Here is a 16,550-nt window from a genome sequence, read left to right on the forward strand (position 1 = left end):
TGTGTTCCCTTGATTTATTGAGCCGTGTGCTTTAGCTGGAGTAAACAGCTGTATCCATGTTGATGGCGGACCAGGTATGGTTGTAACCAAGAAGGAATGACCTGAGGCATATATGAAATTTCATAGCTTCATGAAGAAGTGTGATTTTTTTTTACAAAAAAAAAACCCAGATAATTCAGGTTAATGTAAAATCTTTGTGATACCTCATTAAATTGTAGAGCTGTGTAGATGATCCTTGGCCCGAGACACATTAGCTACATGCAGTTGAGACAATGTGGCCATATGTGGCCCAGACCACCACCAAATGTGATCTGAGCGATCAGAACTCAAGAGGCATTGAGGACACATTTTGATGCATTCACACCTGTACTTAGAGCTATCCACTTGTGATTCGATCACTCTGGACACATGTTAATGCAAAGTGTAACCAGGGCCTTACTCGCCACCTCTGCCTGGCCTCGCATAAGAAGATGAAAATGAATGGAGGGTTTAATAGATTGTCTCAATTTGTAATTCTTCACTCTAATTATTATACCTTGTCGTAACTTAAAGTTTTAAACATTGCTATGTGTAGTAAGTAAATAAGGGTACTTTATGTCAAAAATTCAGAGTTGTAAACACAGAAATTCAGCAAGCTATAGATGTTGAGGAATAAAAAGCACTATGACCATCCCCGATATTTAACTGAGAAAGTCCAGATCTGAGTTAGACAACAAATTAATCAACTGTTGTTCACTGTTTAAAGCATTACTTGTAATGTTTAAGTGTCTACCAAAATGTCTTCTCACCACTTCAAGGCCCTTTAGGACCTTTGCGTGATGACTGTTTGAAGGGTTGTAGATGGCCTCTGGTTCTCACTGCATGGTTATGACACAAGGAGGCACTTGTACTAGAGTTTATCAGTCAGCCAGTCATGTGGAGCAGTTCTAATATTTACATTAGGCTACAAAATGGGTTTAGTGTCCTGTGGTATTATAATTCTGGTAAGTTATAACATTGAGTAATGGCCAGAAAAGTGTTTTTGCAGAACACTAACATGTCACAGTGGAGCTGGCCTTTGACCTTTTGTATGTAAAATATCATCACTTCATCATTTTATCCTATTAGACATTTGTCTAAATGTTTTTTCATGTATGAATTCTTGAGATATGGCCAAAAACATGTGTTGTGAGGTCACAGTGACCTTGACCTTTGACCACCAAATTGTATTCAGTGGGACAGTAAAAAAAATAATGTGAAGTGTAAAAAAACAATCTTGGCTTAGTAGTGCAGCAGACTGTACTGGCCGGATTCAAACAGTGCATACTTCCACTGAAGGAGAAAAGAGACCTGAAAGTAACTGAATGACTATACTTTGTTTTAATGAATATAAAAAGAAATGTACACAATAGTGATAGTGAACCAGTGAAAACATTGAGTCCACAAACGTGACATCTTATTCCAGTGTCCAATCAACAATCATCTCCTCAATTAAATACCAATCTCTTGTAAACATATGTGTAGGTTATTCTCTATGAACCATTATTGTATGGAGACAGACACTGATTTCAAATAACTGCATACAATGAAGAAAGTTAAAATAAAGAAAAAAAAATAGTTTGGCCAAAATTGCAGAAAACAATAACCATTAGCAGGTATACCTTATTTTTAACTAGGACTTTGTCCAGAATGAAAAGGGAGTATTAACCTAAAGATGCTTCCATTTTTTCCTCGTACGTCAAAATAACAAAAGTCTCACAGTAAGCAAAACACTTGAGAAAGATGGCAGCTTCAAGCTGATGATTTTTGCAGCAGCTGGACTCCCTATAGACTACAGTACAGTTACAGCCACTGGGAACAACCAGTGATGTAACAGCACAAGTTCAATCACAACTTGTCCTTGATTAATAATAAGCGCTGCTACTAATGGTGTTCGATTGTGCTCTTACAACATCACGAGTACTGTTATCAACTACGGCTGATAGTCCTAACCCTCAGGCTGAAGACATCTCCCAGACCAGAGAGGGGTGACTGAAGACAGGTCACTACCTGGACCTGCGGTCTTTTCTGTTTTTGTCTAGGCTTTTGTCCATGGTCTTTTCGTTGTCCCCTCTGCATTTGGGGCAGTACCACTTGCCCTTGGGTTTGTAGGTCAGCCCCACACAGGAGAAGTGGAACCACTCAATGGGACATTGGTCATTGTCGCAGCCGATCATCTCGCCGTATGACACCTGCTCGCAAAGGCAGTAGGTGGGCTCGTTGGGGTCGATTGCGAAGTCAACCGGAGAGGCGTCTCGCTCCTGTTTGGCCTTGCGCTTTTTCTTTTTCGCAGACTTGGACTTCTTCTCTCGGGGCTGAGGAATGGACAGCTCCTCCACAGGGTCATCCACCAGAGAGCCGTTGGCTGACGGGTGGCTGGAGTCACGGCTTTCGCTGTTGCGCTGGCGTCGTGGGCGGCGGGCCGAGGTGCGTTCAGGGGCTGGGGTATCCTGGACATTGGTGCGCCGCTCTGTAGTGAGCCGCTCGGCCTCGCTGGGTTCCTGGAGGCAGAGGGAGTGAGAGTCCATCTGGCGGGAGCGGTTCTCCACCAGCTCCGTCATCTGGGTCACTACGTGGATCTTCTCGTCACCCAGTTCCTGGCTGATGATGAGTGCTCTCTGCAGCTGGATCTGCAGCCGCTTTCTCTGAGCCGCATCCTGCTCACCTTTGTACTTCTCAAACACTTCATCCACCTCCTTCAGCACCTCTGCAAAATAGGATACAAAGACAACGATTTTCAAATTGTTGAATGAATCAAGATTGAGGGAATATTTTACACATTTAGAAAATAATAAATAGAATAACAATGATAACAGATAAGCAAGAGCTGAGAAAGTTTTTAAGTCCTCCTACACTCTGTGGCCCCTTTTACTCTGCTTCTTCAAGGCAGGGATTTCTTGCCGTTACACCAACTTACAGCTCTATATAAAAGGTACAAACATGAAATGGGGAGTTGTTTCACCTTAAAGGCAACATCAGAGGTTGTAACAGCCAAAAAAATATCTGACATGGCATGTCTAAAAGGGACCTTTTAGTGGGAATGGAATGTTTTTTGTTTTCCTGATTTTATTTAAAGCTCATCAAATTGATAAGAGCATATAAAGTCTGCTAAGAATGAATCAAAGCTAAGGATAATCAATGCATGATTTAAGTATTTTATTAATTATATGGCTAAATGTTCTCAACAGTTTCAATATGGAAAACTCGTATTTATTTCTATGTTGGCATGTCTGGTGATATCAGCTAATTTTACCTCATTATAGAGATATAAATATAGTGTATATGTGCTGAAAAATGTACAGTGCAAAGACACTTTCTCACTAAATGGTGGAGGTTATTTAGATACTGTGTCTCCATTACTTAAACTGATCAGTGTGAGCTCCTGGACAGTCTGTGGCGGTACTTGGCTGCATTGGATGCACCAATACATAACGTCCCATAGGTGCTCAATTTAATTTAGGTCAGAGGATCAAGAGGGCCAGTCAATGGCATCAATGCCTTCATCATCCAGGAACTGCCTACGCACTCTGGCCACATGAGGCTCCACTGCACCAGCATAAAGTCTGACAATCACTCTGAGGATTTCATCCTGGTACCTAACAGCAGTCAGAGTACTGTTGGCTATGACATGGAGGTCTGTGCAACCCTCCAAGGATATGCCTCCCCAGACCATCACTGACCCACCGCCAAACCAGTCATGCTGGATGATGTTACAGGCAGCATAATGTTCACCACAGCGTCTCCAGACTCTTTCACATCTGTCACATGTGCGCAGTGTGAACCTGTTCTCATTTGTGAAGAGAACAGAGTGTCAGTGGTGGACCTGCCAATTCTGTTGTTCTTTGGCAAATGCCAGTCAAGCTGCATGGTGCTGGGCTGTGAGCACAGGTCCCACTGGAGGATGTCAGACCCTCATGCCACCCTTATGGAGTCTGTTTCTGACAGTGTGGTCAGAAGCATGCAAACCAGTAGCCTGCTGGAGGTCATTTTGTAGGGCTCTGGCAGATACCGGTCCTGCTGCTGGGTGGATGCCCTCTTACGGCCCTGTCCAGCTCTCCTTGTGTAACAACCTGTCTCCTGGTGTCTCCTCCATGTCCTTGAGACTGTGCTGGGAGATACAGCAAACCTTCTCGCAACTGCACATATGGATGTGACATCCTGGAGGAGCTGGACTACCTGTGCAACCTGATTGGGCTGCAGGTACCGCCTCATGCTACCAGTAGTGACAAGGTTGACAAGGTGAAACTCATTCACAATCACTTGTGCTAATCACTTCTAACTGACTTGGTGTTATACTGTGACCATTACGTGTTCTCTTAATTTTTTTGAGCAGTGTCATTTGTCCACCAGAGAGCACAAATCACTAAACCAAGTCAACATGTGTAGGTAAACCCTTCTTTAAAGCATTACAGCAAAAATGCTGCTCATTTCATAGCCACTACAGTGCATTTCTTATCTTTAATTTACCATACAATACTGAAAAATATTGAGCTTTGTTTACTGGAGTATAGGCTAAATGTGATTTGCAGTTTTACACTTTCCTGTTCATTGTGGATGATTAAACATGTGAACATGTGAACATAATCTTTTCACCCCATGGGTATCAGATGAAGTAGGAAAAAAAGGTATCAAATCAAGTACTCTATTGGTATCAGTACCACTTGAAAGCTACTGGTGTTGGTACTGGTATTGATTTTTTTTAAACAATTACAAACTCTTGGGCTGGACTAAACATTAATTCATATTGATATTGCGATATGAGACAAAATATCATCTTATATTTTGGATATCCCAAAATCGTGTTGTCTTTTCCTGGTTTTAAAGGCTGCATTACAGATGTAATGATGTACTTTTTAGGACTTACCAGACTGTTCTATTATTTGCCTCTACCCACTTAGTCATTATATCCACATTACTGGTGATTATTTATCAAAAATGTTATTGTGTAAATCAATATAAATATCAATATCGAAGTACTTGGTCAAAAATATTGTGAGGCTCAATGTTTTCCACATCACCCAGCCCCAATTTAACACTGTTAGTGCCTATATTTCTTGTTCTTTAAGTTTTGAAACTTAAAGAACCTTCCTAGAAAAGTTAGAAAAAGTACAATATATTGAATAAAATAAAGAAGGGGTATGTGTAGTATAACTGTGTCAGCCTTGGAGCATCCATTTTAATGGGTTATACGAATATTCAATATGAATATTCAAGAGTATGACAGTTGCACAAGACTGGCTCTATTGCTGACACATCCATATCCTGCTGCAAGTCTTCAACACACACAATGAACTTTGTTGAAGTGAAACTGAGGTTGGGTGTGTTTTTAGAAGCAGTTTCGCCAAGAGGAGGAGGGCTGTAGTGACTTCAAGTATTTGGATCATTTACAGAGTTTTACTAATGGATCAAAAGATCCATAAATAGATACAACAGTTGTTATTCCCAGTTACTCAGTCCAAAATTATGTAGGCACAGCAAGATCAGGGGAACTAACAGGAGAGAACAAGTATCAATAAGGAGATTGAGAACTGGACGCAGCAACGTTAACAGTATACTTCTCATTATGGGAAATAATGATGGGGTAAAAATGACCAAACAACTCTTTTTACTGCCCTGTATGTATTGAGTCAGTCAGTTGAATGTCCGAGTGCTCATGAATCCCTGACTTTTCCGAGTCCAGGCCTCTTCCAGCCAAGGCCAATGGTGCGTTCACATGCTCCTCGGATGGTTGTTCTCCCTATTTCCATAATGTTGCAACAATATGGACGCTACAAAGAAAATGTGCTTTTGTTCTTTTTTTTTATTGCTCAGAGCATTTAAACAACACGTTAATAGTAAGAAATGGATCAGGTGAGCAAAGAAATATGAGCAGCAACTCATTTTCAGATTATTTGGCACCACATAAATGTATTTCAAGCCTGCAGAGCAGAATCATACATCGGATCAGGTACGCGACGGGTGAACCACAAGTCATGTTTTGTCTTAATTGTTTTGGCAGATTTGGTTCTGAGTAAGCTATTTGTAACTCTGATGAATTTTGTGAGGCACAAGCCAAAGTCCTTTGTGAAAGCTTTAAAGTGAGAGGATATCGAGATGAATTACTGGACTGCCATCTCAATAAGGTATGCCAAGTTAAGTTCAGCGGTCTCATTTACTAAAACCTGACTCTCTTCTTTGCAGGGTCTTGTATTTGTATCCACCTACAGTCCTAAATCTAAGTCAGTCAAAGACATAGGGAGTAGATATTGGCACATATTGAGAAGTGACCCTCAATTTGCGAGTTCATTTTAAACTCTGCCAAGATATACTTATAGGAGCTATTCCAACTGAAGTGATTACTCAGTGAAGTCAGATTTGCCTTAGAGGCCCACAGACTTTCTGTCTCAAATCCCCAGTGGGAATTTTCCTTGTCACAATTGTATACACTGCTATTCTGTGATCAAGAGTAGTCAATTTACTGATCTTAAGTCTGGTGTTGACTTTAAGGCTGGAGGCCGAATCACATGTAACTCTACATTTGTGGTTTACCTGTTTAAACGTCCATGTAACTTGTAGGGATGCACGACATTGGATTTTTTGCTGATACGCTATACGCTGATATGCTGATATATAACAACTTATTTGGCCGATAACCAATAGCAATATATCCACTTTTTTCCCCCACCTAATTTTAGTGATCATTAAGTCTCTTCTGTAGTGGAATCAATATCATATTATGCATGCATATTCTTATTGTGATGGCCCACCAGCAGATGGAGGCATGAAATTGAATGCTTTTCAAAGTATGTAATATTCATTCATTGTCCAAAATAAGAAAAAGCATGTTGGCTGATTCTTTTCAAGCCAATATTGACTGATACCGATGACATGTCGATATTATTGTGTATCCCTGTTAATTTGTATTATGCTGGGAAAACAAGTTAAAAACCAGGATCTGTGAACATACTTGCTCTATTCATAATCATGATCATAAATCATCTGTGGCTAAGCTCTTCAACAGTCAGAACCAGAGCCTGAGTGAACTTCATTACATGGGCACTGAGACAGTGAAGATGCCATGGAACAATAGTAATAGAGACAAAATGCCTCCCAAAGGGACGCATATTGGATACATTTCCTGGATACCTTCACCCCAATTGAGATAAATGAATGAGGAGATTTCATTTGCTTGTTTATAACGAAGTCATTAAATTTTTTTTAGGTTTTAGTGCTCTACACCATGACAATCTGTGCCATGAAACGTTTGGGCTCCTTCTTTTTGGGATGTACTTGTTGTGCTGGTTAAGATTACCTATGATTAATCCCACCTGTGGATATTGTAACATTGCCAGAATACGCGCTGAACAAGGGCGTCTTGCCTGAAACATCAGATTGGCAGTATTGAAAAGTTGAATTGGAGTTTTGTCCTGATCTTTACTCAATTATTACATATATTAAGGTTACAGTATCCATCTTCAGAGTTTAATCGTGAGTTGAGCGCTTTGTGTCTCATTTTTACTAATATAAACTTACACATGATGACGGGTAATGCATTGAGGTAGGGGTGTGCCATATCATCTCATTCATGATAACACCGGCCTTTTTTAAAAGTTAATATGAAATATTCATATCGTGGTATTTGCGATATTTCGACTTGTTGACATATTAACGCCATACTGTTACCCATGGTAACAACAAACACAGCTGAACGCTAAATTATTAGAGACTCTGCAGTGGTTCTAAAAAGAAAAGCAGCTTCAGCAGTGTGAAATAAACTGTGGTGTCCTGAATGTTTTGTGAACAGCCCCGGACTTCTCGGACTCTTTAAGCAAATGACGGCTCAGACGGAACTCATTCAGTGGCTCCTCTGGCAGCAGCACAGCGTCTCTGCCTCTCCTGTGCACACACGGGAGTCTGTGTCATCAAGTGATTTTGTCATAAACCTTTGGTAATGTAAACATATGTGATGCTCCAGGCTGAAAAAAAACTACATCTATGTGAATGTGTGATAGTTCTGGTAGCATAACAGCCTGTCACAGGTTACAGCGTGATGATTAGAGGAGAAATGGCAGAGCAAGAAGGTGAACAAAAGACAATCATCTGTGAATTTATACATATAGATCCAAGGGTTCATTTTTTTGTATTTTCGAACTTGTCATTTGGGTAACTTACATTTTGTTGAACTATCATCATTATGTACAGAACCCGATCTCACTCTGAGTTGCTGTTGTTTACAAACTAAAGAAATGAGAGATAATTTTTGCTTAGTTTTGCTGAACATATATATAGGCAAACTGTTGAAATGTAAAACTATATAACTTATTTTGTTGCAATTCTATGTTATTAAATCAAAAGTAAAATATCGTTTTACTAATTTGTCATATCGTCAAGAATATCATTATCACAAAAATACACTGAAATATTGTGATATTATTTTAGGGCCATATCACCCACCCTTACATTGAGGTGAAGTTTTGTGGGGTGTGCAGCACTGGCTGTCGAACACGCATGGACTACAAAAGAGTATCACAGAGAAACTGACACCATATTTTGCAAAAAGTATCAAAACTTGAAAGAGTCAATACTTTTACATTTATCAACTGGAACTGCCCCTGTGGGAAGAGTTGGGCCACACATCACTAATAGGGAAAACAACCAACAGGTCATGATCAGGGTCATGAAAAGGAGACAGTGGGGGATACTCTAGGTTCCTCCAAAGTTGCAGAAAATACAGTGAACGGACCAGTGATGATCACTGAACTGTGGAGAAAGGCGAGTAGAGACAGTGTGAAGGGAAGGAAATGGCTTTTTAGTTTTATAGTTCCTGGACTAATAAGAGGACATCCAGATAGAGACAGTATTGCAACATCAAGGATGTCAACTGCCATAAACCCTGAAGGAAGAAGAGGAGGAGGCTGAACCGCAGTGAGTTCCTGCCCACAGGAAATGACGCCAGTCAGATGTTGAAGGGGGTTGCCTAGAAGAGAAGCTATCCGGCTCTACGACTCTCACTCGACGGAGCAGAGAGAAGGAGCAGGAACCACACCAGCCATCATAGCTGTATAATCTCGCTTTTAACAATCCCAATTGAATGCGTCGTTAATTCTGTCGGTGTATGTCATATTATCTGTCGATGGTGTCGCGACACATATGGGTAACGTTAGCTGGGTGTTCCGCTGCTCACTCTGCGTCAACATAAACCATCAACGAGGATTGTTTTCACATTTAAAAAACGGCATGTTGACCATGGCAAGTGTTCACACCTCAGTGAACACGGTTTATCATCTTATGTGCATCTTTATTCTAAATTCTCGGCCTCGGCATACATCAGATACACTAAGCAGCGTGTAATTCAAATAAATGCCCAAGTTTATTCATTGTTTTCCCTTGTATTCGCACAATAATCCTCCGCGGCATCACCGTGGTGGGCGGCAGCGTATATCCACTGAAAAAGTTGGTATTTTATTATCACATCGTACTCATTTTTGGATTATATTGACGCCGAATTTGCCGTTGGACACCAATTATTCATAACACATGCCGTATCCGGTCATAATGTATGTGTACGTTTGTCGAGAGACAGCAAAGTCAAATTACAGAATTTTCTCATTGAGTTTGGTGTCACACACAAAACAGGACGGAGTGTATCCGGGCTATGCTAACTAACGGTTGGCTGACTTGTGTCTCTAACAACTGGCTCGTCAGTGTAATAAACCATATTTCAGACAGTCACAATACTGTTTATAGAAGTAGATAGCAACGAGGGGCGCTCGGGTTTTTGCAAAATGGGAACACAAGGCTCGCGCCTGCTCCACCATTTCAGCACACCCTGTTAGACTAACGTTAATGTTTGCCAATTGTATACACGCAGTCGGAATTAATGATAAAAACATATGAGCACATTACCTTGATACTTTGCATCAATTTCTCGAAGCAGGGAAACATTTCTTTGTATGTCCAAAGGCAGGGACTCCACACATTCCAGATAATCCTCCACATAGTTGACCAGTTGTTGCGACTTGTCGGCATTTGGATAGTGATGGCCTAACATCGTCTCTACGATGCATAGAGGCACTGAAAGAATATGGAGGAAATGTGAAAAATACACTGTTAAAATCAAATGCTTGGCGACTTTGCAGCTTGTAGGGCAGTCCCAGGCAGCAGTTCACTTCAAACAAAACTCAAGCCACTGCGCATGCGGGAGTATTTTCCTTTTATGGTATTGTACAGTTTCCTCTTATTTGTCGTCACCGGAGGCGGGCCCAATTCGGTTTGCAGCATTGGGATTGGCAGAGAGTGATCTTATTATCATAAAATTTTCCCGGGAAATTAAACCAATAGGGATATTGAAAATACAGAGCTGCCATAGTGCCATTTGACCTTGCGTTTTTGTTTCATATAAGAGCGCAGCAGCAGCAAGATTAAAGGCCCAATTTGTACATTTGTCCTCATGTGTTATAGTCATAATATAATTCAACATATAATAATAATAATCATCATAATCATAATAATAACTGTAACAGTTAAAGATTCATAGCTAAACACGGTGGTCCCACCTGTTTTACACTTCTGCTGTGCTTATTTTATGGACTTTGTTGCTTTGCTATCATCTTTGATGAACTAAATCTACCAGCACAGTGGTTAAAAAACATAACCTCCTTGGCAGAGGTAACAATGTACTGCTGTGGATGGGGCAGTAGCAAAAACATATTTTGGCCACCTAGAGTAATCAGTATCAGTGTAAGTGTAGTCTGCATTAGAACATTTGCTCCGCTTTACCTTATGTACGAACCAATCCAGGCAGCAATAGACCAGCAACTCTTAGTTCTGCTGGGTAAAATGACCGTATTTGTCTGATGAGTTTGGTGGCTTTAATATAACGGCTTCAGTTATCCGTAAGAAAAGGCTGTCTGACAGCAAGGTAAAGTGGTGAAAGTATTGTAGATATAGAGTACACTTAAACTGGTATTGATTTTGTTTTTTTGTTTTTTTTGTGGCCTTTTCCTGGTGGGTAAAAACTAACTAATTGAGGCAGAGTTTGCTCAGCACCGTTAGATTTTATGGTACGTGATGCATGGATTTTCTACCCAGACGTTATTGTTAATAAATTCAGTTTATAGGCAATTTCACTGCAATTACATTGCTAGGCAACAGCTTGGGTCCAATTTGCTTCCTGTCAGCTGATGTCATTCACATACACTGCAAAACATTCAAACAAGAAACACAAAAGGACTTATTTACAATGGTTATGTTTCAAACGGTCTATATAGTATACTTGTGACATCAAAAATTCACAGAAATCATAATGGTTTGTTTCAAAGCACAGTTTCTTAATACAAACTGTGTGTATTGCTCTGTGGACTGAGCGTTTTGGAGTTAATTTAGCACCTACACCTGCTTTGTTTTTAAAAACACATGGCAATCTGACTCTTCACAATATGGGACCTTTAAACTAAAATATCAGGACAATAAAGTCTCTATACGCATTATTACTCCACTTCCATAACGTTGAGAGTCTGGAGAGATACATTTTGAAAAAAAAAAAAAAGAGGAAAAGAGGAAGCTTCAGAGTCTGAAATATTGTAACATTAGAAATCCCTCATTGGAGTTACTCAGTGTTTACACTCAATTGTTATTATAGTTTGGTGCCTTGTTCAAAAGCCAAGCTACCAGTCCACACACTGTGGTCCATGCAGGGTTTGAATCGGCCATACTATGGTTCCCAAGCCAAGTCCCTACCAGTAATAATTTGGCAGCCATTCTTGATTTTGTCTGAAGTGTTCCAAGTTGCATACTTTTCCTTTTTTTCTTTTATGGGTACTGCAGCTGCCCATACTGCTGCATGCAGTATGCACATAATCAGGACAAACTACGTCATCATTACACTGTGCCCTGACCTTTGACCCTCTTGCGCTTTTATATCCATTACGTTGGATATAAAACAAAATGCCATTTGCAGAGGTCGCCAGAGATGGAGGTCAACCCAGAGAGCTCTGTTGTTACTTTGTAATGTATGTAGCTTTGAACTTTTAAGTTATAATGGCCTACATTGTAGATTCTGACATGTTTTATTCACAGCAATAAAATTACATATACATTTCTCTGCCATAGTTATTTTCCTTATGTCCTCTTGTTGTTGGTAATCTTTATAATTATTCTGTTCACTGAAAAATAAATCTTATTCCTATTGTTACTGTTTATTTGAATGATCATCAGTCATTTGAATGCACTATCATCAGTCACTGTGGCTTCTGTCAGCAGTCGACGAGCTGTCAAGCTGTCATCTGTTTGCAGCTTAGTCATTGTGACGTATCTTCCGGAGGAAGGATTGTGGGTCAGGATAGCCAGAAAAGTAAACGAGCTTGCATGGTGCTAAATGGGACTGCATACAAAAGAACATCCTGGCATTTTTGGCAACATATGTATTGAGACATACTAAACGTTTTTTGGCATAAGAAATACTATTTTAGTATAGGTACTGGAGTTTAGTCTAGTTTTAGTCCACGACAACACAAAACATTTTAGTCCAGTTTTAGTCATTACTTTTAGTCCAAATGTTTTCACTTTAAACTAATTTATTTATTTTAGTCCAAATGTTTTCACTTAAAAATATTTCATTTATCTTAGTCAAATGGTTTCAATAAAAAAATATTTTATGGCTCAAATGATGACATCATCAGGACTGTAGAAAGTTCCAGAGCCACAGAAGAGACTATACAACTGTTTCCACAGGACGAGTTATTCGCCTCATCTTTGGTATTTGGTGAAGTGACCCTTTAAAGTTTGCATCATATGTACAGTACATTCGGCCTCAGTGTGGCAGCTAAGATGAGTTGGTGACTTACCCCAGTCATTTGTCAGATTCAACACTTGCTTAGTTTTCTTTGTTTCTCTTTGTCATCAGGAAGTTTTGTATTGTTTTTGTAAGATTAGTTGTAACTTTTCCTCCTAGGACCCTGCGTCACAGATTTCTAATAATGCTTAGATATTGGATGCCAAGGTGGCTCCTATTTATTCCAATGGAGTTGCTGGCCCAGCAATATGCCAAAAATGTTTTCTAGCTTATGAGTTTACTTCCGCCGTATGTGGCCCACTGAATATGCACAGTAGCATTTCTCCCACTGGCCCTGCCTGCGAGTTCCTGCTCTCATCAAAGACTTGACATTTGATGATAGTCGATGGTAGTGGGGAAAATGCTTTCTGGGACGCAGGGGATATATATATATATATATATATATATATATATATATATATTTTCCCCCCTGTTTTTTTTTCTTCCCGCAATACCGCAAGTGGCCACTGGGAAAAATTTGCTGCAATGTTGAGTTGCTTTTGGGGGGGCTGCCCTACATTCTCATATGAGAACATTACATTGTGGGATTGCTACACCTTGCACTTAATTTTGCTTACCCAGACCTGTTGTCCTCATTCGTGGACACTTTTATGCACCATCTAGTGGTAGCAAGAGCACAATATACTAATCCATGTAAAAACAAGATGGCAGCCATCTCTGCCAAATCAGTGTAAAGCTAATCCAAGACAAGGTACAAAACCTGTTCAGATTTTATAGCTGAAACTTGTTTATTCATGCTTGATCAAATTTAAAGTTTGATATGGCATAGGCTTCAAATTTGACCAATCTGACCAACGGGCACAAGCTAAGACCCTGTTTTTTAGAAAGCACTCATTTGAGGACATTGGAACTTTACTATTGCGTTATTGCAGCAGTTCACAGTAAGGCCAGTTAGGTGTGACAGACTGTTACTACAGACAAAAAGGACATTCCTATCTCTGAGTATGGAGCAAGGAAAAGTTCTACAGAGTTACAAAATGTGATATTATGCTGATGTAAATGGCAACTAAGCAAAAATAAATCAACCAGGAACAGAGCTGATAGTCTATATTTTTGCAAATTGTCAAAGTCTTTAATTTTAAACATTCACATTGTAAAATATAGCAGGCCTATTTTTCATTTATTTATTTTCTCTATTCTTTATTTATGTCTTTGGTCTATGCACCAAAACACCAGAGCAAATTCCTTGTGTGTGAAAACCTACTTGGCCGTAAACCAAATTCAGATTCTGACAGTGAATGTGTTTAGGTACATTCAAAGCACTTCAAGGGCGTTTGCTGTCCACTCAGTCATGAGGCTGAGGTGAGAACCTCAGAAACCAGGTCCTTCCTTTAGGCTGCTTACGTTAGGGGAGCTCATAATTAAACAGTGACATAGTGAACCGTGTGTGTGTGTGTGTGTGTGTGTGTGGACTTATTTCCTCTTTCTGTGTCACATGCAGTCAGGAAATGTCCTCAGTATTCTGTTGGTCTTTTCTACACTATTTTGTCCCTTGTTTTTATTCATACTATTAACCTTTACATATTTTAAACATTTTATTGTTCCTGTTATTAATTATTAGTTGTGCAAAATTCTATTTATAATTGTCTTTTTTTAATCGTTGTTACGTTTTTGTCTGTACTATTTTAAACTTGCTCTGTGAAGCACTTTTGGCTGCATGGTTGTACGAAAGGTGCAGCATAAACAGCAACATTAAGCCTTATCATATTACTACATTACAACTATCATTTACTGCTACTACAGTTGAACATTCCTTGTCCTTTTCCTACTAAAACAGATGTTACTAGCTCTTCAACTATACTACCACCACTACTACTATTATTACCAGCTCTGTACTACAGCAATAATAGAATTAATTACTATTACCATGACAACTAATACTACTGTACTGCTATTAAACTACTAATACTTCTACTACTACTACTACTATTATACTGCTAACCCAAATACACTACTAAAAACATCACTGCCACTATTTTAGCACTACTACTCCAACTGCAAATACTACCACTCTACCTACTACTATTACTACTATGACCACTGCCACTAATAGTCCTACTATAACTTCTACTACTAGTACTACTGTAAGTGCTGCTGCCCCTATCACTCGTCACATACTCAGTGTGAGAATATGTTTGCTACTTTAGACTGCTATTCCACTACATCAGAGGCAAATATTGTACTTTTTAATTCACTTCATTTTTCTGATAGCTTTGGTTACTAGTTACCTGGCAGAGTTACATTGTTAACATGAGATATGAATCAACTACTTTAACTAAGTATGATATATTATTATTACAGGTTAAGCTACCCAGCAGTATATAAAGTAACCCTACTGGCACCGGATGTCAATGTGATGTCAGAAAGACACTGGACTCTAACAGCAGACAGACGGTAAATTTTGGTTTGAAAGAAAAGCAAGTCATGATATTTTTATATGTCTAATGATGTTAAATTTTACATTGTGTGGGTGTTAACACTATGATGTTTTCCAGACGTTTGGTTTTGCTCTCCATACCTTACAACTAGCGAATTTGGGAATCCTAGGATAGCAAAGGAATGGCCCAATCCCACTCCTCTTGCCTAAATCTAACCAATCTCACCAACGAAGGCAACGAGTACCATCCAGTCATGGGGAGAGTAGGGTGGGTCTTCCTTCACAAATTTGCTTAGGACTCAATGTTAATATTCTACGTTAAGATGATGGTGGCATGAGAAGTTTGGAAGAAGTTGGATTGTGATTACTTAACAACACAACTTAAAACCAACAAAATATCAACGTCTTGACATTGAATTGTGTTCACCTGATGTCACAACTGTGGAGAACGTCACAACCTAAATTCATCCAAATATCAATGTTGAATGATGTTGGTAGCCAGCTGGGAATGTAAAGTAGCCCCACTGTTATCAGCTGCGCCATTAAAGAGATGGACACATGAATGCACCACTGATTATAATCTCTTAATACACTACACATTAATCTAAAATGGGGTATAATGTATAATGAGTACTTTTAATTTTGATACTTTAAGTATTTGATGCTAATCCTTTGTACTTTTATGCAAGTAAGATTGTGAAAGCAGGACTTTTTCATGTGACAGAATATTTCTACACTGTAGTATTGGCACTTTACATAAAAGATCTGAATACCTCTGTTACCACTGCATACTACTACAACTACTATTAGTACAATACTTGCCAATATTACTGCTATATTAACTACTACATTACTGCAGCTGGGCCTACCTACACCATGACATATCAGTTTTACTGTTACGCCCACAATTACACTTCTGCTGCTATAAAGTGCCACTACTGCTAGTTTTACCGCCATTACTACAACTAGAATTCTGACTGCTGCCAGCACTACTACAGCCTCTAGGCTTTTTTACAGTTGAAGTGTGTCTCCATGCATACATGGCACAAGGAAGCCTATATACAGCCACTTTGTTACTTCAGTTAAATGTTTGTGATGTTGCTAGTTGAGATGCAGCCATGGTAAATGCGGTAATAACACGGGACCTAAATCACATGAACACAGACAGGGAGTAGGTCTGATCTGTGTGCGGTCCATCCGGTTTGGTAAAGGTTTCGTTTCTGGTGTAAAAAAATAACATGCGACCTTTCGCTCCGCTTTTAGGCAACGGGTTCCCTCCCTGCTGTCACATTACTTTCGTTTCCTGAGTATTGCTATCCGATG

General features: G+C 39.5%; 1 protein-coding gene across 1 annotated transcript; it reads right to left on the reverse strand.

Moving 5' to 3' along the window:
* Window positions 1-1,340: 1,340 nt before the first annotated feature.
* ing2 (inhibitor of growth family, member 2) lies at window positions 1,341-10,187 on the reverse strand. The gene is made up of 2 exons (XM_033651998.2): window positions 9,904-10,187; window positions 1,341-2,725 (listed from the first exon to the last, which is right to left on the reverse strand). Exons 1-2 carry the CDS (start codon window positions 10,046-10,048, stop codon window positions 2,025-2,027), a joined length of 846 nt encoding a protein of 281 aa, XP_033507889.1. The 5' UTR covers window positions 10,049-10,187; the 3' UTR covers window positions 1,341-2,024.
* Between the last annotated feature and the right edge of the window lie 6,363 nt (window positions 10,188-16,550).

The sequence above is a fragment of the Epinephelus lanceolatus genome, chromosome 22 (assembly GCF_041903045.1).
Source record: "Epinephelus lanceolatus isolate andai-2023 chromosome 22, ASM4190304v1, whole genome shotgun sequence".
Classification (NCBI taxonomy): Eukaryota; Metazoa; Chordata; class Actinopteri; order Perciformes; family Serranidae; genus Epinephelus; species Epinephelus lanceolatus.